General features: G+C 37.7%; 1 protein-coding gene across 9 annotated transcripts; it reads left to right on the forward strand.

Annotated features, from left to right (window-relative positions):
* Positions 1-1,629: 1,629 nt before the first annotated feature.
* On the forward strand, positions 1,630-23,678 carry LOC122318952 (sucrose nonfermenting 4-like protein). Of its 9 annotated transcripts, none has more exons than XM_043136734.1 (13): positions 1,631-2,437; positions 2,588-2,675; positions 3,456-3,590; positions 4,027-4,176; positions 4,279-4,338; positions 5,003-5,092; positions 17,393-17,527; positions 18,777-18,921; positions 19,025-19,198; positions 19,971-20,049; positions 20,164-20,239; positions 21,926-22,040; positions 23,116-23,678. In XM_043136734.1, the coding sequence occupies exons 1-13, from the start codon at positions 2,313-2,315 to the stop codon at positions 23,205-23,207; spliced, it is 1,464 nt and encodes a 487-aa protein (XP_042992668.1). In that variant the 5' UTR covers positions 1,631-2,312; the 3' UTR covers positions 23,208-23,678. The 9 variants fall into 9 exon arrangements, with proteins under 9 accessions (XP_042992731.1, XP_042992668.1, XP_042992677.1 ...); XM_043136743.1 differs by having other exon boundaries at positions 20,164-20,233; XM_043136762.1 differs by having other exon boundaries at positions 19,971-20,034.
* The last annotated feature ends 721 nt before the right edge of the window (positions 23,679-24,399 follow it).

Below are 24,399 nucleotides of genomic sequence, written 5' to 3' on the forward strand. Positions count from 1 at the left end.
GTAAACAATATCATTTTACATTTAAGGTTCAATGGAAAAAATTAATATGAAAATACTAATACACCAAACGTCGTCGTTTTGAGTTGGCGTTCAGTAACCCACATCCCCTCCCGCTTATTCATCATGATTCTCTTTTAGTTGTTCTCTCTCCTCTCTTAAGCACCAACCAGTAGCCGCACATCCTCTCTCCTTTCTCATACCACTCAACCTGTCCCTCCGCCAACTGGCGGCATCCATTCTGACTAGCCGAAACCAAACCCCCTTTGTTCACCTTTCCTTTGTTAACATCTGCTCCATTAATTGATATGTCAAACGTCTCTCATCTCTTCGAGCTCTATATCTCTTTAGAGTCCATTCACCTGTTCTCATTTCTACCGGGGGCTTATCTTTGTTGTAAGGTGGTTAGTATAAGCCTCTTTGACTTGTGATGATTACCTTTTTCTCGCACTATAGTTTTATAACAAAGTGCTCGATTTTGATGTTTTGATGCTTGATAATTAATTTTCATATTATTTGATGTTTAAAGATCAATAACACAACGTATGTTTGGTTAAGACATCTGTCAATATCAATTGATGTTTGAGAGTTTCATAGTAGAACAGGATAATGTTTTGATAATTTAACATTCACTTGCTTTTAAAATTTAGTTTTAGTATTTTTTATCATCCAAATTCACTAATATTTGATATTTTATTATTATATATATTTATATATAGAGTTGGGTATACAATCAAATGTCACAAATGACAATAATTGTTACCATTTATTTATTTTATGTTTTTTATTTGCATTGTTGCGTATGACAATTTATTTTTTATTTATAATATGTATTAAACATTTAGTAGAGTTGACATTAAAATTAAAATGAAACTTGAATATTTAAGATGAGTTTTAAAAACTTACTACAACAAATTATGATTTTAAAATGGGAGCAGCTACTATGCCGCCTTGAACATACCGCTGGGTGTACCGCTCAATTAATTTTTTTTTCACATATTTTTAATCACTATGTAAAAAAAAATACTAATACACTTAAAATCAATTTTTTAATTACTAAATAATTTTTTAATTTTGATACTTGAGCTGTACACTTCTGTTTAGGTGGCATGAAAGTATTTTTTTTTTAAAATAATCTAAAAAATGACCTAAAATGATTTGACAGAGTAAAAAAAGCCCAAACAGGGCCTAAACTGACCTCCAAATTGTTGAGCCAGTCGGAACCGGTCTTGTCAATTTTCTCCCTCTTTTATCGGATGGTTCGATCGGTTTCGGGGCATAAAATAGTCGATCGGTCGGTTTCAGTGTCAATTTGATTTTCACTTTTCTACATTTCTTTTTTCATTTCCTTCTTTTACAAAGTCGTCTACGAGAGAATATTCTTGTCGACGTTCAGAATATGACGAGAGTTATCACCAGTAGGTGAACAAATTTGGATCTAAATTCAATGCTCTGACGCCCAAAAAAAATACATGTAAATAATTTTTTTAAAAAAGGAATTGAATGAATTCTTTTAATTAATAGGTAGAATATTAATAAAAAAATTAAAGCATTTAATTTGTACTTGTCGGACCGCTGCCGTCACCAAGTGGCCGCACGTGCAAAGATGAAGCATAAAACTAACTTCATCAATGTCATGTCCCTCCGAAAGCCGGCCGAGAGATCTTTGAAGACATAGCTCGCCACTTACATTACACACACTGCACCCCACCACCCTTCGTCCCTTCGCTTTCCAAAAAGTTGGTGGTAAATATACGTATATATGATTTTTCCACCTGGGATGGGATAAAAATAGAAAGAACCTCCCATTGGAACCCAGGTTTCGTCCTTTTTAGGGCTCCAAAAACCAGACTTGATCGTATCGAATCCTCCCGATTTTCAATCAACCGTTATTTCTTTTTATTACTGTTTCTCTCGTTCACGGTCTCGATCATTTGTCCCTCGCCCGTGTCCTCGGTTATTTTTAAGTTCGGTGTTGTTTTTGGTGGGATTTTGCAGCTTTGCTCGAATATATTATATTATTAGGGTTAGGGGATTTGTCCATGCGCTTAGCTTCTGTGCTTGCATTTGTAACGGATGAGTAGTTTGTGAGCGGTGATTTGGGGTTTAGTTCTAATATTTTCTTTGATTTTTTTCCGGGAGAATTTGGATTTCTAGGGTTTGATTGATGGATTTTGTGCTCGTCAGTTCTGAATTTTGGTAAATTTTGGTTAAATTTTTTATTGTTATACTGAGAATGAATTAGTTGGGCTGTGTAATCAGGTTTATTGCCTGGAAGGTGTTTTTTGAAAATTAGTTATAAATTCGGGGGGCGTATGTTCGGGCCGAACATGAACTCTGTGCCGGACGCCGCCATAGTTCCGGGCACAGTGCTAATCCCAATGCGCTTTGTGTGGAAACATGGGGGGAACAGCGTGTATCTATGTGGCTCTTTCACACAGTGAGTTCTCTCCAGATTTTCTTTCCTTTTTCCCCATGCACTGCAATATCGGAACTTTTACCTGACTTTATAGAATTATGTTTAGATTAGTTTAATTTACTGAAATATATTTTGTTTTAGTTAACGGGATTTCACATGTACTTTATGAAGGTGGTCTCAGCTTCTGCCAATGTTGCCTGTGGAGGGTTGCGACAATGTGTTTCAAACTGTTTATGGCTTAATGCCGGGATACCATCAGGTCAGTTGGTGGTTTTGGAATTAAAGTAAAGCAGTTGGAGTAATTAATTTTGGTGCTTTTAAGCAATTCCGTATTTAAGATCATATCAAGTTATGAATAAAACTTATCTATTACCTATAAAAAAGGATCATATTAAGTGTTCTTATTGGCGATATGATGTTCATGTTGAAACTTCATTATCAAGCATGCGAGTCGGCACTTATTAACAGTGGGACATACTTGAGTCTTGTGAAATAACTTCTTTGTTTATGGGAAGCAAGATGCAAGCTGTCGGTAAGGTTGAAGAGAAGATTAGATTTAGCTAAGAACACTTAGATCTATGTAAGGAGTTGAAGCAGAAAGAGAATACAAAGCCTACAAGAGGATGTACTTAAAAAATTATTGTTAATTTTGTGTCACCGTCTTCATAGATTTTGGATCACACTTTCTCAATATGTTCCAGTTTATTTATTCAGACTTTTGGGTTCCTTTGATATATAAGCTATTTCTTCATAATTGAGACTGTTTATAAAGGTGTAAAATAAAAAGATTAGTCTGAAATTAATATCTCAAGTGGTACTGATAAAAAAAAAAAAAAAAAAATCTCAAGTGGTGACTATCACTTCTGATCTGTGGTCCTAAAGTGCTTGAATCTGTTGAAATAATGGTATGCCTAATAAATTTTTGTAATTTGAATAAAAATGCTCTCATGAGTATATTATGCCCAGAATGCTGAAGAAGATGTTTTACCTTATTCCTTGAGACATGAATATGCTTATGTGTGGATTAACTAACATGCAGTACAAGTTTTATGTTGATGGTCAATGGCGATATGACGAGTCCCAACATCACGAGAGTGGCGAATATGGTACGGTGAACACACTACTTTTGGCTACGGATTACATGGATGTTGATAATGAAGCCTTTCGGCGTATGGTGAGCTGGTTATCCCATTTATTTGAAATCTTGGTGACTTGGCTACTTGTAGCTCATTTTGTTGTGTTGATGTCTTGTAAGGATTTTATTGAAGTCAAAGTCTTGGCTATATCAACCTGTCTGTTTGTGGGCTTGACTTGATTAGTATGAACTTTAGCGTGCTGAACTCTTAGTGAATCTCTGCACATTTTGAAGCCTCGAAAGCAAGTCTTTTTAGTCAATCATGGGAGTTGAGTTCTTCAAGTACATGTGCATGTGTTATGGTTAACCATTTTTTTTGGTGTCTTATCTTTTCAAATGCTACACAACAGGTGGTATATAGTATGCTAGTGGTGTTTTGTTGTATCTTAATACTCGGTTTTTGGCTCTTGTAGGCTGTCTTTTTACTTAATTGCTGTTATTGTTGTTGTTGTTTCTGCTAATGAGTTAGAACCAGACTGTTACAATGCAGGCCCAAGTTGCCGATGGTCCAGTGACTGAGGTGGTGCCAGGTATATCAGACGCTGATTTACAGGCCTCCCGTCAACGTATTTCGGTATTTTTGTCTACTCACACTGCCTACGAGTTACTTCCTGAGTCAGGCAAGGTTTGGATGCTTTACCATTTGCTTTTATTTGAGAGACTCAATTTTCTGTTTATCTAATGGTAACTTGAATCAGTTTCTAATCCAGAAACATCTTGCTTGCAGGTTGTTGCCCTAGATGTTGATTTACCTGTGAAGCAAGCATTTCATATACTGCATGAACAGGTATTTTTTTCCAAGATTAGAATTAAGTTGAAATTGCTTTTGCTTAGTTTGAAATATTCTTTTAAGAAAATGTGGTTTATTATTGATAAAGGAAAATAATTATTCATCGATAAAAAAAGGAAAAGAATTATTCAAAAATTTTATTTTCTCTTTCTATCAAACCAAGGTGCATTGCTATCTCAAGTGGAAGAGAATGATGAACATATCTGAAGTGAATCTATAGTGTTTTAAATAGCATTCACATCCTATTAAGCACTTCGGCATATGGTGAGTTCTTTTGCTTTTGGACACCTCAATCATGCCTAGGTGTTGCTCTTGTATATATGTTCCGTGTACTTGGGCTATGGGCTATGCCTAGTTCTAAAAAAAAAATCGTATTTACCAATCAAAGAAAAAAAAAAAGAACCATGAAACTGCCCTACTAATGTTTTTGGGTGGCCCGAGGATGTCTTCCTGTATGTAACCTGATATTTGTGCAAATATCCACTGATTGTGGAGTTAATTGTTCCAGCCAAGTCCCTAAAAACTGTAATAGAGGAACTTCTCCCCTCCTTGATTTATTGTTTGGGGCATGGCATCTCTCTTGTCTTTGGCATCTTGCATATTTTCTTACTTTCTAATGAAGACCTTGGGTATGCACCTTTCTAAATCAAGCGAATTCCAGGGAATCCCGATGGCTCCTCTTTGCGACTTTGGCAGGGGCCAGTTTGTTGGAGTTCTTAGTGCATTGGATTTTATTTTAATATTAAGAGAGGTATGTGCATCATGAATTATGAATATCTTTTTTATAAATTAATTAGGAACCTTTTCCTTTGGTGAGTTTTGTTAGTGCAAACTCTTGTAACATTAGTTTTTTTCTTTTAAATTGCTGATGATTTTTTCCATTAAAAACCTACCTGAGTTAATCTGGAAGCTACCAATGTGCCTTATTTGGGGACTATGACTTAGGTAAAAGAAGCCTCATAGATGTCACGATGCTTTATTTTTCAGGTACTATGAGTTAGTTTTTGACATATTATGTTATATTTGTTACTGGTATTTTTTGAACATACCCAATAGGAGATGAGTATTAATGCACGAAATTCTTTTATTTTCATTTTGTTGCTTCCCCCTTATTGAATATCTTGAAGTAAAATCTGAACTAGGAATACGAAGAGAGAGATGAAAATCATGAAAAATCCATCCATTAAAATCTATAGAGGTTGTCCAAAGGAGCATGGTCTTGAATTAAAAAGTCTTAACTTGTAAGTTCTTCCATTGTGCACTTGTGATCTGCAAAGTTTCTATTGCTCCTTTCCCTTCAGATCCACCACACTGCTACAATTTATGGGTTATATTTGGCAAAGAGAAGGCCTCCTGTTCTCATGGGCATAACCCAAGCTACCTCAACTCGGTTGAGTTATCATTTCGTAAGGAGTAAGAGCTGGTCTATTGATTCCCCACACTTTGTACACATTCAATCCAGTATGATTATATGGCATTTGCTTAGGTTATCTGTGGTGAGGATATTTCTTAAGGATGGTATCCAAGCCAAAAGGCTACTATTGAGAGCACCTTGGTATGCCTCGTACTTTTTGAAGGGAAGAAATTACCATCATGAGGTATAAAGACCTTATAGAGATTGAACATTGAACCTCCCTTGCTTGGAAATGGCTTAAAGAATCTTATCTGCATTGCTCAGGTGTAATCTAGTAGGGTACAAGTGATTGAAGAACTCTATAAAGGCATTAATCTCATAGTCATGAGCTATTTTGATAAAGCTAACATTCCATTTGGGAACCACGGGAGACCTCAATAGATGAGCTACCAAAGCCTCCTCTACATGCGCATGTGATACCCTAGGGTTGTTCATCCGGGTTCCGACTTGGGAACCCGGGTATACTTGGACCGCAAGCCGGTTTTCAAACCCGGCCCATGTTAGCCCGGGTCAGATCTGGGTTAGGACCTGGATAAACCCGGGTTTTGTATTCTCTGTTCAACTTTCTTTTTTTTTTTTTTTTTTTTTTTTTTCCCTGTATTTCATTAAGCTTTAAAAGCATTTTTTTATATTTTTATTTTATTTTTATAAAAACCTATATTATATTAAAGATTTTTTAAGAAAAATCCATGTTGAAAAGCTGAAGCATAATTCTCTTTTTTTTTGATAGGTAACATAAGCATAATTCTCTTTATGTAAAAGCCTATATTTATTATAGAAATTTTAAAAAAATTGTTGAAAATCATACTTCTTCTTCTTCTTCCTATAGGTTTTTTTTTTTTTTTTTAATAAAAGCCTATATTTTGTGAAATATTTTTCTAAGAGGTAATGTTAAAAAGCATAATACTAACATTGTCCAGAATGATAAAATATATAAAAATGAAAAACTAAAATGCATGCAATCCACTACATATTACATTTCATTACAAAATATAAAATTACAAGATGAGTCACTTATCAATAACATAGTCTTCCATGTGATTTAATCACACCGAATAGAACTTCAAGTCTATTCGCTGTAGCCACCCAAATAGAAGATGAATCAATGGGTTCATCTCATAAGCTTTTACTAAAGCCCTGCAATTGTGTCGTTGGAAAACATTAAAGGAAAGAAGATAAAGCATTAGAAGTAATGTCATCACTTTTTTCCACCACCATCAAGCACTTCAAACATAAAAAGAGAACCAGTAATCTTATCATGCCAATAGGATCTATAACCCACAGGCCAGATCTGGTTAACTGATAAGACGACCTAGCATCAACTTCTCCCAGAGAGAGAACAAAGAAATCTTCAAACTGCATGGGAAGCCATTCAAAGAGATGGTAGCCTAACAGCTACATTATTACTACTCTTACACATTCCTAAAGGGAAACCCAAATTTACCTTCTCCAATATTCTAGTCATATACTGCATCATTGAAGCTTTTTGGATTATGAAAATTTGTATTTCAAGATGATTACTCAAAGCATTAACAGAAAAGCAGGCACGAAACAATAGTAAAAAAATTCAGTAGATCATAAAATAAGAAAAAACTCACTTATGAATAAACAGCATGGCAGCTAAAGCCTATCAGCTATTAAGTACTTCAGCAAGCACAAGAATGAGTTCCCCTAAGCCTGGCTAAAGCCTGGTTACCAATTTGTTTCCATGGTGCATCTTAGCAGATACTATCCTCGACAGCAACTGGACATTTAGACTAATTCCTTAAAAGGTTTTCTAAAATTGAAGGTTAGAAATATGAGTGGGATAACATTTAGAGGCAGAAAGATCGGTTTGAGCTAGAAAAGTCAGAGGAATCGATAGGTTTAAGTTGTTGGAAGACAAGAATTTTGGTTGTAGGACTTTATTTTACAGCAAGGGTTCATATGTTTTTGACAGAGCTACCATTAATATTTGGTTTATAACGGTGTAAAAGAAGAGTAAGATTTGGAAAATAAAAACTAGGCAAAATTATCATTTGGGTGACGGTTACTTGGCTGTGAACTGTAGTCCAGGACTACTAATTACATTTTTTTGAGTTACTTAGGGAGTTACTTGATAGATAGGTGGTTTAAGGTTTGCAAGATTTGTATTTTAGAAAAAGAATATGTACAAATTTAAATCGAGTTTTTGCTGCAACCTGAAAACAACTCTAGTCAAATAGCATTGAAATAATCTCCCCGTGTTATTTCAACTACCCATTCCCACCCTAAAAAAAACCTATATTATTATGTTCTTAAACTATGTGATCTCCACGAAATAATGCAAAAACAGATTTTCCAAGAACATCAAAGTCATATACCAGATCTCCACGAGTCAAAAAACAACCCAAAAATAAAAAACAACCTAGACATAAGAGCACATCAAGGATTATGAGATCTACAAATAAATAGAAAATATAATGCAAATTATGGGATCGGATCTAAGAGTAGATCTAGAACAAAAAAGCAAAAACAACTCAAAGCCACGTCTTAGATCTAAGAGTAGTAGGGTTTCAAAGTGATTCTTTACGGTGTTAGGTTGGTAACAAGCACCGTTTTGAAGGATTGGAGTATAGTCACAGCTCCAGCTCCACAAGCATAATCCAATGCCTTTTGTACTGAGTCTCACTAATCTCCTGCTCAAATCTTGGCCATATGCAGAGAAAAATGTTTGTCATTTAGAAATACAAAAGGAAATAACATGCTCCTAGAGATCGAAGGGAAAAGGAAAAAAACTTGTCTCCATTTCGCTCCACGAGGAAAAACAGGGTAAAAGCAACAAAAAAAGGAAACGAACCCATCCCAGAAACCATTACTCGTATTGATACTAAACCTTTACATCTAAGGTTGAAGAATGAAAAAAAAAAATACAAAAGTAGGTGGGGGCCTTACTTGAATGACCAGTGACAGCCAAAAAAATGCCCAAATGAAGAGAGAAATGTAGAGGCTTACCGGGTCTAGAAGGCTCGGATGGATGTTGGTGAGAGATGGGTTTGAGAGCTTGATGAGTATTAGGGCTGCAAACGAACAGAGCCGCTTGTAAACAATTCGAGATCGACTCGTATAAATTCGACTCGGACTCGGTTCATTTAATAAATGAGTTCGTGAGCACTAATATTGGTTCGAATATTAAACGAGCAAAACTCGTATAATCTCGACTCGATTCGGTTTAGGCTCGTGAACAATATTCGTATAAACTCGATTCGACTCGTTTTGAGCTCGTCACAATACTCATAATATTTATATATATATTCTTACATATATTCTTTTATTGTGTATATTTTATGTGTTATAATCTTATATGTATTATTTTTTATACTTCATATAAGTAATATATTTTGTTACTTTATGTATAACAAGGTGACGAAGGAATAATGTTGAGTATAATAATGTATTAAGTTCACAAAAGAATTATTGAGTCAAATGTTTATAAAGAATAAGCAACTTTAATTTGATTACTACACTTTCTTATCTAATTTCATTTTGATTATTTGGTCATATTTAATATTACTAGTAAGAGGCACGTGCATTGTGAAAAATACAAATCTATTATAATAAATATTTACATTTTCATATGCTCTTATTAAAATATAATTATTATATAGCATTCACATAAATAATTATTAAGTATAACAGAAAAATGAATGTATGAAAAACAAATATCAATATGATGGAAAATAAATTGACAATAAGAGAAATATATGGCCTAATGCATCTTAGTAAATATAGGTAAAATTTTATCTATGAAACCAAAAAGCTTTTCTTTCAATGCCATTTTTTTTTAAGTAGAAAAAAGTTTATTGAATTATTTAAACCACATTACAAATGACCAATTGCAAAAAAATTTATTAAGTATTTTTTAAAAATATTTTTTAATTTATTTCATTTTTAAAAGACACTATAAGTCTATAAGAAATAATAAAAATACTATAATAAAAATCTTGTAGGCTTTGGTAATATGAAGGGCCCAGCCCGTGCGCTGGAGCCCAGTCCTCTAAACCCATCCAAAACGACATCGTTTTGGAGCTCCCATAACCCTAGTTTCATCTAATTTTCCCCTCCCCCTCTCTGCGCCGCACAACCTCATTTCCCCGTTGCTTTTTTTTTCTTTTCTTTTTTCTCCTCTCCCTCTCTATGCCGCACGACCTCATCTCCCCATTCTCTTGCACCTACTTTCATTTTCTTTCTTTTTTCTTCTCCCCCTCCCTGCGCCGCACGACATCATCTCCCCGTTCTCCTGCTTTCATTTTTTTTTCTTTCTTCTTCTTGCCACCATCCGTGAGCTGCTCTCATTGTCCCCATCGCCACCACCACTGCACCACACGGCCGGGCCTCCCGTTGCCTCTGATCGCCGCCGCAACCCCTCCAATCCTTGCGCTGCACTGTCATTTTCTCATGGGTTCTGCCATGCTTCTGCATGTCACCTGCTGCCGCCAGTCCAGCTTAGCTACGCGTTCGTCGAGCGGCAACCCCTCGTCTCGGTTAGCCACCACCTCGTCTCTTGTTTGGTCTCCGAGTGGGTCATTGTCAATTTGTCACTGTTTCTGCAATTTGTTGGTGCTATTTTTATTTGCATCTCGTTCTGCAATGTTTCTCCCTTGGTTTTCAATCTCTATGTTGAAGCTCTGGATTTTATCTGTTGCGATAAATTTCTACATTGTTTCTCTTATGTTGCTGCATGCTTCTCTGATGGGGCTGAGCGAGGCTGCCTTCCGATTTGGGCATTGGGTTTTAACAAAAACAGAGTATTTAACTGTAACTCGAGCTCGAGCTACTCGAACTCGTATCAGTTCGTTCATTTATCTTATATGAGTTCGAGTCGAGTTCAATCCTGATACATGTTATGCGATTCGAGTTCGATCAGACGTTTGTAAATTTTGTCGAGCTCGAGTCGAGTTCGAGCACGTATATATGCTTATCGAGCTCGAGACCCCCTGTTCGAACTCGGCTCGACTCGGTTCGTTTGCAGCTCTGATGGGTATGAGTGTGTTGGTGGGTGAAGAGGGGGGGTTTGAGATCATCATGGCGGCGGCTAGGGTTGAGAGAGAGAGAGAGAGAGAGAGAGAGAGAGAGAGAGAGAGAGAGAGAGAGAGAGAGAGAGAGAGAGAGAGAGAGAGAGAGAGAGAGAGAGAGAGAGACGTAGTTAGGGTTTTTTTAAAGTCCTTTATATACAAACCTGGTTAACCGGGTTATGAATATGGAACCCGGATTTCCTACCCGGGTCTGGACCGGATAAATCTGGTTTTAATGATGCGGGTTCCGGCCCAGATTTAGGGATTAACCCGATACCATAATCTGGGTTCTGGATGAACAGTCCTATAATACCCCATATTTAGTGAGTATAGGTGGTAAATGAGATCCCACATAGCTTGAAAGTGAGAAGTTCTTGCTCTGTAGAATGATTTCTAGGGTGCTCCTTTTGGAAGATAGACTCAGATGTGGCTTGGGCCTTCCTTGGTGCATTAAAATGCAATACAGAATGCTTCTTTGACAGCCTTGTAACCGCACCATAAATCACGATAGAATCTATTCCTAAAGCCATCTCCCACCTAAAGTCTAGTATAACTAGGAAAAAATAGAAAAAGAAAAACCCGTTTATTTATTTATTTATTTATTTATATTTTTTCATAAATCCACCTTGTGCGGTCCATGTATCTCATTAATAAACTACCCACACCAAGCACAACCAAATTCCAAATCCACCATGACTTTCCACAAGGCTTCTCTCCAATATTGGTAACACCAAAGCCATTTCCTTTGGAGGCAAGTTTTCTTGCGTTGGTTTGGGTGGTTAGCGACGGTCCTCATGACGGTTGTACTGGGTTTCTGTAATGGTCATGCATTCGTGTAAGGAGTTAGTTATAGGTTCTAAATGTTTCACTTTGCTTAAGGAGGGGGGCAAGGTGGTTATCACAGAAAGGACATGGAAGATGGTGGCTAGTGTAGGCCTGGGACCTTCAGCAGTAACATGGCTCGCTAAGGCCATGGATGGGTGCTCAAAGGAAGAAAAAAATGATTTTTACACCACAATAAGGGAAGGCAGCAGTAGCTTTATTACTCAACGGTGTTCAAATGTGAGAGGCCGATATTTGGCAGTGGTGGAATATGGTGTTGGAGGGAGGAGGAAGTTCATCTTCATCCCTGAGGAAGTGGGTTATGGTTGGAGTAAGATGGGGGAGGCGTTGTGGGAGCTTTCAGATGAAAAGAGACAGAAGGGTAGTCTGATGAAGAAGTCTATCAAGGCGAACCCTCAGTCTTACAGGGAGGCATTGATGGTGGTGCAACCGCATGTGGCTCGGTTTGAATGTGAAGGTAGGCTCATACAAGATGATGCGGCTATGGGACAGGTCCCTGACAGAGAGGCATGCCTTGTGTAGGGGCAGGTTGGCAGCAGACATGTAGGAGGCGTGGCTGACGGGGAGACGCTGAAACTCCTTTGGGAAGCTAAGTCGCAGATAGGTGAACTACAAATGAAGATAGACCAACTAATATGGAAAGAGTGAGGGCAGGCCTGTAATGGATCGGGAGTGGGCCTGGATGGGGGGGTTGGAGTGGCCTTCAAAGAGAGGCCTGCTGTTGAAGTCTTACCCAATAAAAATAAGGACCCGGGACCCTCCCATGGGCCGAAAGCCACAAAGGCTTGGAAGATCCGAAATGTGCGATCTGACCCTTCTACGTCGGAACCAAAGAAGCCGATGATGACCCAGGTCCAGGTTGAACAGGTAACGACGGCAAAGCCCTTCCCGGTGGTACAGCCAGTGACGGCAGAGGAGCAGATTCTGCTGTCACGGGTGGAGGAAAATGCTTAGATATAGCCTCCAATGTCTTTTTTTCCTGAGTTTCTTGCACAGAATCAACCGAAATTAAACGTGGTGATGTTATCACCCCAAGTTGAGGTCCCTAGTGCAGATTGCGAACATCTGGACTGTTTTTCAGAGTTTGGAACGGAAAGGATTCAGGACCCTTGATGCTTAATGAAGAAAACAAGCTATCGAGATCATCCTTACCTGTTGTAAGCACACAGAACCCATCGACCACACAAGTAGAGGTAGTGGGGAATGATAGCAATGATTTGTTGATGGTTCCTGACTCTCCAGAGGAAAATCAACCTTCGGATGGGATGGAGATAGTGGAGACAGTGCTGGAATGGGATGGTCCTAATCTATCTGAGGCGTATGGTGAGAGGAATCTGTTTCCTCTAGACTGTTTGTTATCCAATGAAGGTGAGATGTCGGATTGGGTGTTTAAAAAGGTAAAGGATATTCAACATATAGTGGGTATGAAGTGTGTGGGTTATGAAGAACAGTTTATGGCGCTCCTCACAGCTATTGAGGTGGGTCACTTGCATTCTAAGAATAAGGGTGCTAAGAAAAGAAGTAGCTTAAGAGACTGGATTGGTCTTTGAATGAGGGAAGTTCAAGCTGTGAAAGGGCCAAAGGGAAGGGTACTTGTATTTCTTTATGAAGCCAAAAATTGTGTCTTGGAATGTTCGGGGGCTAAACGAGAGTAATAAGCGAGCTTAAATAAAAAACTTGCTGCGAGATTGGCGGCGGATATTATTTGTTTACAAGAAACCAAATTGAAATTGGTGACTAGAAATATAGTGAGAAGTGTATGGCATTGTCCTTATGTAGATTGGGTCTATCTGGCTTCGAATGGGGCTTCGGGTGGTATCCTTGTGATGTGGGATAAAAGGGTAGTGGTAAAGATGGAGGAGTTCATAGGGGATTATACGCTGGCCTGTTCTTTTAAGATGGTAGATGATACTTTTTTGTGGGCTTTTGTAGGAATTTATGGACCGAATGTAGACAACAACAAACATCTTTTATGGGAAGAACTTGCTGGTGTACACAGCTGGTGGGACCTTCCTATGTGCATAGGAGGGGATTTTAATATTATAAGATTCCCCAGTGAAAGATCTGGTGACAGTCGACTACGACCAGCTATGACAGAGTTTTCCGACTGCATATTTGACTTGAATATGGTGGACCTTCCACTCATGGGTGGTCTTTTTACTTGGTCTAATAGTCAGACGTGGTCTTGGCTGGATAGATTTTTAATATTGCCGAAATGGGAACGTCATTATACGGAGGTATGTCAGAGGCGATTACTGCGCCTATGCTCAGATCATTTTCCAATTTTGCTGGATGGAGGAGGCATTCATAGCGGGCGTCGTTATTTCAAGTTTGAAAACATGTGGCTGAAAAGCAAGGGCTTTGTGGACAGGGTAAGGGATTGGTGGTCTTCTTATCAGTTTAATGGTACTCCCTCTCATATTCTCGTAGGCAAATTGAAGGCTCTTAAGGAGGATTTAAAACTTTGGAACATCCAAAGTTTTGGAGATGTAGGGGAACAAAAGAAAAACAAGATGGAGGAGTTACAGGTTCTAGAAAGGCTCAATGAAGATAGATCGCTTACCGCAAAGGAAGTTTCTAGAAAGGCAGTGTTGACCACCGAGCTAGAAGGGGTATTATCTCTTGAAGAGATCTCTTGGAGGCAGAAGTCAAGAGCATTGTGGCTGAAGGAAGGGGATCGAAATACAAAATTCTTCCATAGAGTGGCAAACTCTCATAGGAGGAATAATACCATTGAGATGCTGAAAATCAAGTGAATGTACAGAGGTTTCTGTGATCCGAGAACATGTGCTGAATTTTTTTGAATAGCTATTTACAGATAGAGAGGGATGGAGGCCAAAATTGGATGGACTTGAATTTGATTCGATTGAGCCACAGACAACATCATGGTTGGAAAGAGCTTTTGAGGAAGAGGAGTTGTATGAAGTGATCAGACGAATGGGGAAAGATAAAGCACCAAGACTAGACGGTTTCTCGATGGGTTTCTTCCAATCTTGCTGGGAGGTGGTAAAAGAGGATATTATGAATGTCTTTCAGGAACTTTTCTTATTTGGGAAATTTAAGAAAAGCTTGAATGCGACTCTTATTGACTTAATCCCAAAGAAGACCGAGGCTTCGGAAGTGAAGGACCTTAGGCTTGTTAGTCTCATTAATGGGATTTATAAAATCATCTCAAAGGTACTAGCAAACAGGTTGGGTGAAGCCATTGGTAAGATAATTTCAAAACCACAAAATGCCTTTGTTAGGGGTCGTCAAATTCTAGATTCGGTCTTAATAGCCAATGAATGCCTGGATAGTAGATTAAAGTCTGGTATTGCAGGGATCATTTGTAAGCTAGACATGGAAAAGGCATATGACCACGTAAATTGAGAATTCCTAATTTATCTAATGAAGAGGTGTGGTTTTGGGGAAAAATGGTGTAGGTGGATTAGATGGTGCATCTCAACGGCAAGATTTTCAGTGTTGATCAATGGCAGTCCAGAAGGTTTCTTTAATAATTTGAGGGGGTTAAGACAGGGGGATCCACTATCCCCATTACTTTTTGTCATCATCATGGAGGCTCTGAGTAGGATGTTAACGGCGTTAGTTACCAATGGTCTGCTGGCTGGATTTTCAGTGGGTGATCTGAACAAGGGTCTAATCTCGATATCCCACTTACTTTTTTGCAGATGACACTTTAGTCTTCTATGAGGCTGAACAAGAACAGCTTAGGACTCTGAAAGCACTTTTGTTATGCTTCAAAGCAGCTTCAGGTTTAAGAGTGAACTTTGATAAATCAGAGTTAGTTCCTTTTGGGAATGTCAGTAGCACTCGACAGTTGGCTAGTATTTTGGGATGTAAGGTCGCTACTCTCCCTATGACCTATCTAGGACTACCATTGGGGGCTTTTTCATGATCCGTTTCTATCTGGGATCCAGTGATTGAAAAGATAGAACGAAAATTGGCTGGTTGGAAGAGATTGTATTTGTCAAAAGGAGGCCGTGTGACCCTAATTAAGAGTACTCTTTCTAACTTCCCTACATATTTCCTATCTTTATTCCCTATTCCAGCTTCTGTGGCAGCTCGGATAGAAAGATTGTACCGTGATTTCCTGTGGAGTGGGATGGGAGATGAATTCAAGTTTCACTTAATCAATTGGGATAAGGTTTGCAGACCTATTTCCTCAGGTGGGTTGGGGATAAAGAACCTAATTTTCAATCGGGCATTGCTCGGGAAATGGGAGATACAATATGGAACCGGAAGCATTATGGAAATTAGTTGTTGAGAGCAAACATGGCAGCCTATGGGGGGGATGGGGCACTAGAGAGGGGACTGGGCCTTGTGGGGTGGGGGATTTGGAAGCATATAAGAAGAGGGCGGGGGGTTTTTGCCAACCATACGAAACTTTTGGTGGGGGAGGGCACACGTATAAAATTTTGGAGAGATATATGGTGCGGGGAGGAGGCTTTGAAGGATTCCTTTCCGTCGGTATTCCGAGTGGCTTGTGACCCAGAAGCTTCGGTGGCAGATCTTCTGGTTCGTTCTGGGGACCAAGTCCATTGGAATGTCATTTTCTGTAGAACAGCACAGGATTGGGAAATAAACAGCTTCGCGGACTTTTTCAACCTAGTGTACTCTATGAAGATGAACGGAAGGCATGAAGATAAGCTGTGGTGGAAACCTGTGGGTAAGGGTACTTTCTCGGTTCGCTCTTTTTTATAAGGCCCCAACTATACCAAATCCTCATTTCCCATGGAAAAGCTTGTGGAGGAATAAGGCGCCTCCCAAATCACTTTTCTTCACCTGGACAACAACGTTAGGAAAGATTTTGACTATCGATAATTTGCGCAAGCGTCGGATTATCATTACCGATTGGTGTTGTATGTGTAAGAAATCTGGTGAGTTAGTGAACCATCTCCTGTTACATTGTGAGACAGCTAGAGCTTTGTGGTATGAAGTTTTCAGTCGAGTAGGGCTAAGCTGGGTAATGCCGGAGTCAGTGGTTGAGTTATTGGCCAGTCGGGCGATGTCGGGCGGAGACTCACAAATCAAAGCAGGGTGGAAGATGATCCCTATTTGCATTATGTGGTGCATAGAGCGCAATGAGAGAACATTCGAAGATAAGGCGCGGATATCAGAGGAGCTTCGTTTCTATTTTTTCAGGACTTTATTCTTGTGGACTTTAGCTATAGACTTTAATGGATTAAATGTACATGATTTCCTTGTGACTTCTATAGCGACCTAGATAGGTCTTATCTCTTGTATAACCTATAAAAAAAAAGGTCTTATCTCTTGTATATCATCTTGTGTACTTGGGCTATGCCTATTATTATTAATACTACCCGTTTTACTTATAAAAAAAAAAAAGTTTTGAACTATGAAACCTCCATTAGACATTGAATAGCACACCTTAACATGATTTACTTGGTGAAGTTTGAACTCTTCACCTGGACAGCTACATGAAAAAGTCCTTTTATAACTTCTCTATATGATTGACCACACTTGTGAGAAGGGAAAAAAAGGATAGGAAATATGTAACCGAGCGTCTTACAACATTATTGGTAGCATGTCATCATCAAACGATTTCTGCCAAATGCAGTATCAGAAATATTTACCTTTGACTATTCTTGGTGCCAGCAATTTTTTTTGGATGTACATATTATTGACAGAATTTGTGCTAGATAAGATCTATGCGTTTGTTGTAAAGTTCAGTCAAAGCATGCATTTGCATTGTTAAATAGTTGATAACTTTGTTAAGCTTGCTAACTTACATTTACTTTAGCTTGGGAGTCATGCATCAAATCTGACAGAAGAAGAGCTTGAAACGCATACTATATCTGCTTGGAAAGAGGAAAAAGCATATTCGAACAGGCAAAATGATCTTCATGGGAGAGCATTTCCTAGACGTCTCATCCATGTAAGTATAGTGTCTGGGATGTTAGAATCTCTGACATGTAAATGGACTGAGTTGCCATTCATATATATAGATATATGTATATATTAATTGGGGATTAATAACATGTAAGATCTCTTTTATGCATCCCTTGTACTTGGGCTAGGCTTGTTCATTATATCAGTAAGTTTTGCTTACCTATGACAAAAACCTGCTAGAGATTCTACTTCTGTGTATGTGGGTGTGGGCCTACGTGTTCATACAAAAATATATCTCATAGTTTGCAAATTGCAAGTATCAATTTCTAATTAGGAATAACTAGAAGAATAACTGTGTTATAGTTGCTCAGAAGCACTTCCAAGATAACTTATTGTTTTGGCGGAGTATAAAATCTTGATAATTTACTAGGTCATCATAAAACTTATTTAAACATTGTTCAATGCTGTTTTATGGTATCCGAGAAATGAGATACTCTTGACTTATCAAAAGGGTGAGCTAGTAGATATAGAATAAAATGTGACGGGGACGTGAATAGTTAGACTACATGCAGTGTAAAGCTGTTCTCTTATCGAGATGATGCTTTAGTGACCTTGAAATTGCTGTGCTGTGGTCTGGAGGACAGTCCTACAGTGGCCTTATAGTTCCTTTTTCTTGTCCTTTGTGCAGTTATCCATTGAATTAGCCCTGGGAATATTTAAGATCTTTATCTGTAGAAACCCCTTGCATTCTCTTAATTGTTTGTGCCGTTCTGCATGAGAAAAGCAGCATCATTGTGGTAATATTTAGCACATGATGGAGGATGCAAAGACCAGTTCAATGAACTAATTACCGTGATCGAGGCAAGCCACGTGCTTGAAACCAAAAGTTTCAAGAAAAACAGGGAGTTACAGCGTCTTTTTTGGGCAATCAACTACGACTCTAAGGGAGGTAGGTCAAGTAGAGGGAAGTCTAAAGGGAGGGCAATGTGAAGACGGGAAACACAAGGGATTGGGGCTGGGGTTGGGGTTTGGCTTGGGTATTAGTTCTACGGGAAACAAGGGTTGAGGTTTAGTGTAGTTTTTTGGGTATTTTGGGTTGTTTTTAATGGGCTTTTTTGGGTCATTAGGGGCTCCATAATATAGGCTAGGTGTTTTCTTGTATACGTTCAGTGTACTTGGTTACTCCTTTTGATATATATAATATTTTTACTTATTTAAAACTCAGCTTTACTTATAAAAAAAAAGTATTTAGCACATGACTCTGGTCAATTGGCCCCATTGTTTGTTAATTGCAGGCTAGTCCATATGATAATTTGAAAGATGTTGTTCTCAAAATTCTGCAAAATGAGGTCGCTACCGTTCCTATCATCCATTCATCTTCAGAAGATGGATTATTTCCACAGTTATTACATCTTGCTTCACTTTCTGGAATTCTGAAATGTAAGCTTTCCAACTTGCTTCTAAATAATGATGCATGGCTTTGTAAAGCTTGCCAACTGATGGTACATGACTGGATGTTAAACCTTTGGATGGTAATTCTCAGGTGTTTGTCGATATTTTAAACATTGTGCAAGCTTATTACCCATACTCCAGCTACCAATTTGCACAATTCCTGTGGGTACATGGGCTCCACAAATAGGGGAATCTAATCGGCGACCGTTAGCAATGTTGAGACCTAGTGCTTCTCTTAGTTCAGCGTTAAATTTGTTAGTTCAAGGTATGATTCTTGCTTGCATCATGTTCAGAGAGAGAAAGGGGTAGGGGGAGGGGTGGGGGCAGGAAGAAGATAGTCTACAACATACCAATTCATACTGTTTATTGGGTGGAGTTTTTGGCCTTAAATTTAACTTGTGTGTACATATATTTTGTGAATGTAAAGATGTATGTATTCAAGTTCACGTCTGTGGTTTGTAAGCCTAGCACACTGTTAAGGGATATAACCTAAGTGGGCTTTATTTTAGTTTAGATAGACTAAAGCGATTGCAATGGTATATGGACTCTATGGAGAACAAAGTATTGTAACTCATTGAGAATGGTACTTATAAAAAAAATTGAGATTGATGGTGAAAATAAGTTTCAGTTGGAATTTTCTTCTACAAATTTACTATTACAAAATACTTATAAAAAAACTACTATTACAAAATAGATATAAGATAGCGTTCCAAGATTATATCTGTCTAGCTTGCTTATAATTAGATTTTTTATAAGAAGCTTGCCTTTACGTATATATCACAGATAAGCACAAGTATGATCAACTCACTTATAGAAAGAAAAGGTACAAATATAATTGAGTCATGAAATAATTTTCAGTCGCTGTACTTTTTTTGGTCCATTTGAGGATCATTGAACCTATGGGCTACATAATGAAAGTTAGACACCAATAGACTTGACTAGTTGAAGCAATTGCAACTTAGATTCTGGTGGCCATATATTTGCAAATTGATGCTTTTCTATGTCCTGTAATTTGTATGCATCCTTTACTTTTGCAGCTCAAGTGAGTTCAGTACCAATAGTTGATGACAATGACTCGTTACTTGATGTTTACTGTCGCAGGTTGGTATGTTACTTGTAAGTTGAATATTGCATGTTTCTAAGATGCTTAGATCTTATTCTTAAGTTACCTTCTACCTTCTATTTGTCTACGAGGGGTGGTTATTCATTATTTCTATATGTTTTTTACAGTGATATAACAGCTTTGGCTAGAGACAGAGCTTATACACACATTAATCTTGATGAAATGACAATTCATCAGGTAAAGGTTGTAACCTGTTTTTAGTGAACAATCAACTATCTTATACACATTTTTTGTGAAGTAAAAGTGTAAACATGTTAGCATTTACTGTTTTCATTCTCTGTGTGTTGAAAATGTTGTAGTTTAGCTAAAGCCGATTGATGACACTGATTGACTGTCTCAGTTTTGAGTGAGACAGTCAATACTTACTGTGGTGCGGTCATGTCTAGATTCGCTAGTTTTCTACTTTGGGCATTTAGCAGTAGCATTTTTCCAGATGCATCTATATATTTATTGTGTGAAATGATTGCTGGTCATATTATATATACTTTGTTTGATTGTGGGTGTTGAAGAGCTATACATGCTAGCTCTTGGTTGAGAATTATATTTGGCTCGAGGTGGAGGGGTTTATAGAGGGAGGAGAAAGTTGGATTCATGATTTATTCCTTTCAGTTTTTAAAGGATATTTCCCCTCCTGAGCAGGAGGTTAAAAGGCTCCCCAGAGACCTGGGCGAGGAAGGCATCAAAAGGAGACCCTATAGGTGGGTTGCTCCTAGCTGATCTTTGGTCCTTCCAGACAAGGCACCTCGGTGAAGGTGACAAATTTGCTAGCGGAGATGTCTTTTACCTCGGGGATTAGTCGAGAATCAGAGCCTTATCTAGGGCAGTGAAAGTTCTCGGATACCTCGTCATCAAAAAGTTTTTAAAGGATACTTTAGTTGGAACTAAAATATATATACATCACAGTTTCACACGTTGGATTTAGTTATTTGGCAGAGAGGAGTTTGGCTTCTTGGACGTAACTGATGGTGTTATTTTATTATTTTATTTGTTTTTTCTTTTTTTTTTTTTGGGGGGGGGGGGGGAGGAGGGGGGGCGTGGGGGCTTGGTCTTAGATTAGGTAGTCAAAACTAAGGCTCCGTTTGGATAGTGAAAGTGTTTCATCCCATCTCATTATTACAACTTTTCCAAATTTTCACATAAAATATAATAAACAATTCAACTTTGTCAAATCCCAAAAAAATAATAATATTTTAACAATATTTTTTTCAACTTTTATCTAAAACCATCTTATCTCATGTCACTATCCAAACCGCACCTAAAAGTGATAGGTGATATGAAGAATTCTTCCTTGGGCGTTGCACTTGTAGAATGTCTAACAGAAATAAACATCTAAATAAAAACTGCAGGCATTTTTCTCTAGCAACATCGATAGAGGTATTTACCACTAGCAATATATTGCTCTCAATTTGCAAAATTGCGGGCATTTCTTTCCTTACACTCCATGCTCAGGGTGTCAGTTATTGGTAAGTTAGGCTGGGATGTCAGTTCCTTGTTACCATATGGTTATTGACAATGTTATACAAGTTTGAGCGGAGAAATTGTTTTCCAAAGTATATACTAGTTAGTGTACCACGGTTCTAGAGGTCTGAAGTCTTATCTTTTCATGAGAATTAAAGTTTGTGAGGAAACTCTTGCGTGACAGACTGTAGGATTTCAATTATCAGGTTCTATGATATAACATTTGACAACAACAATTCTGAATTATCTTGTGCTTGACTTATGGTACGGAATCTATTTCTGCTAGCTTTATACAATGTTCTTTTTTCTTTAGACCCAATGTGGGTCTGTAAGCCTTAGTTCTAACTTATTGTGTCAGCTAAAGTGATCATTATTACATAAGTTTTTGCATTGTGTGTGTCTCTCTCTCAGGCATTGCGGTTTGGACAAGAGTCGTACCCTCCTTATGAGCCAAGAAGTCAAAGATGTCAGATGTGTTTGCGCTCTGACTCACTGCATAAAGTGATGGAGCGATTGGCAAATCCTGGTAAAGGTTATTTTGTTACTTGTTTTATATGTGAAGTATGTTCTCTTTTTTTGATTGGCGAAGTTTGTCCACTTTTAAGTTTAAACTAAATGTTAAAGTTGTGAAAAAAAGCATTCTCTTGCTGTTGGCTAAAAGGTTGAAAGGGTGTAGCATCATTATCATATATTGAAATGCATAAATACAGATTTTTTGTTTTTACTGTTTTGGTTGTAAAAGTTAGGAGACAATATAGAACGACTATTGATTAGCATTCACCACTTGTGAAAAACGTGGTAAATGTTGTCCAATTTATTTTGTTAAGAGTGACTGTGTCGGCATAGAAGTGGTAAATATGATTCTTACTTTTCTTGTGCCTATCCTTTGTCTGTATTCCCTGTATGGCGTTTATATTCCTGGTATGCACTACGTGTCTTTTAATGACATTTGCTTTCAAAATGGTGTAATCCCAGCACAAATGCTGCCCACAAAACAAATGGATACATTTTTACTGATTTATTTTCCTCTTTTAAGTTTGTGATGGATGAATTCCTGACTTGTTGCCCCAACCTCCAGAGACTTTCCTTGAGTTAGATGACATATATTGAAGACCATAGCTAGAGTCCTGGGTTCAAATCCAAATATGGATTCACCTCAGAATATTGGTATTAGCCGCCTATGGATTCATAAATTCCATAGTGAGGTTGGGGTTTAAACTATGGCTCAAACCTGACTTGGGGGAGCGTTTGTGGTTTACTGCTGTTTAGGCCCCCCTCATGTGACCCTTATTCCTTAGCAAAAGAAAAGATAGCCAGAGTGCTGCTTGGCATTCAAACAAACAGTCACATGAAAGTTGATTTGCTCGAGCATCATGTAGAATATGAAATTTGCATAAATTCTATTTTGTGGGCTTGTTGGGCCTGAGACCTTAGACATGATGGGGAGTTATCAATGTATCACGGCTGGAATTAAATTTGACTCCCCCTTTATACACCAATTTTGGCCACCACTTGGTCCTGTTGACATGAGAACGACCCTGTGTTGAGATTTCTACATTGAATTAACTGCCCTTTCAAAATGTCGTGTAACCACGTTTCAGGTGTCAGAAGGCTTGTCATTGTGGAGGCTGGCAGCAAGCGTGTGGAAGGCATAGTTTCGCTCAGTGACATTTTCAAGTTCTTGCTTGGCTAATTCAAAGCAATGGCCAAAGATATGACATGGATGGGTTTGTGCAGTCTGTTTAGAATTCAAGATGTTTGTTGGGCAGGCATCAGCTGTTCAACTGTTCCATAGACACTCCCATTAGTTTACACGATGAATAGGATCTCGTTTCGCTGATATATAAAATTCAATTGGCAATTGGATTGACCTCTGGCTTTAACGCCTATTTTTTCTTTTTCCTTTTCTTTTAGGATTTTTAGGCTAAAGAAAGAGGCTGTAAATTGAGAGGATTTGATTCTCTCCCAAATTTGTTCATCTATTATCCCTTGTTGATATAATTATATTACTGACATCATGAATGCCACCTTTAGATGAATGAGGGGAGCGTGGCACTTGTAATATTTTTATGCTGCAAATGAAGCAAGAAAGTGCATAAAAAAAGAGACATGGAGGATGGATACTGAATGATTTCCAAGTGATTGATTATGTTCAGTCATTTAACCTGATTTTGATTATTCTCAATTTTCTGACGGTCGCATATGCCTGAATCAAAGGGAATTCAAGAAACAAATTCGAATCATTCGAGATATAAGGTTAGCTTCCAAAGGTTCTTCTGATGATAAGCTTGATGAAGTAATTAGGAGAGCTGCTGTGATTAGTTGTGAGAGGGGTAACGTAAACCATCCACACGAAATATATTTTTTTAATTAAAAAAAAAACAAGACTCTCTATCTACTAGGGAATCATGGATTCCATTAGTTTGATGTGCTTCGACAACATGTGTTTTTGGTGAGCTAATAGAAATGCATACATACATTGATTCTGGTTAAAAAAAAAAAGGGAAAAATACTCTTCAAAGTCTTATGGGTACATGGGATGAGATAAGAAATTTTTAAAATTTCTTACAATTTTCTTTTTAACTATTACTTTAATACAAAGTACTTCTTAATTTTAAATTATCAAATTTTTCATATTTTTACAAACCTTAAAAAGTAAAAAGTAATACAATTTTTTCAAATTTCAAAATGAAAAGTTTATATTAAAAATCATATTTAAATATTTTTTTAATTTTATTTCTTATTTTTCTAAATTTAATAAAATATCTTAATTTAAATAATTTTACTATTATTCACGTCATTTAAACATAATTCAAACGTCGAAACGAGCTATAACCAGCAAAGTACTCTTTGCACGAACAAAATGGCATTAAAACATAAACGCG

This window comes from Carya illinoinensis, chromosome 1 (assembly GCF_018687715.1).
Source record: "Carya illinoinensis cultivar Pawnee chromosome 1, C.illinoinensisPawnee_v1, whole genome shotgun sequence".
Lineage (NCBI taxonomy): Eukaryota > Viridiplantae > Streptophyta > Magnoliopsida > Fagales > Juglandaceae > Carya > Carya illinoinensis.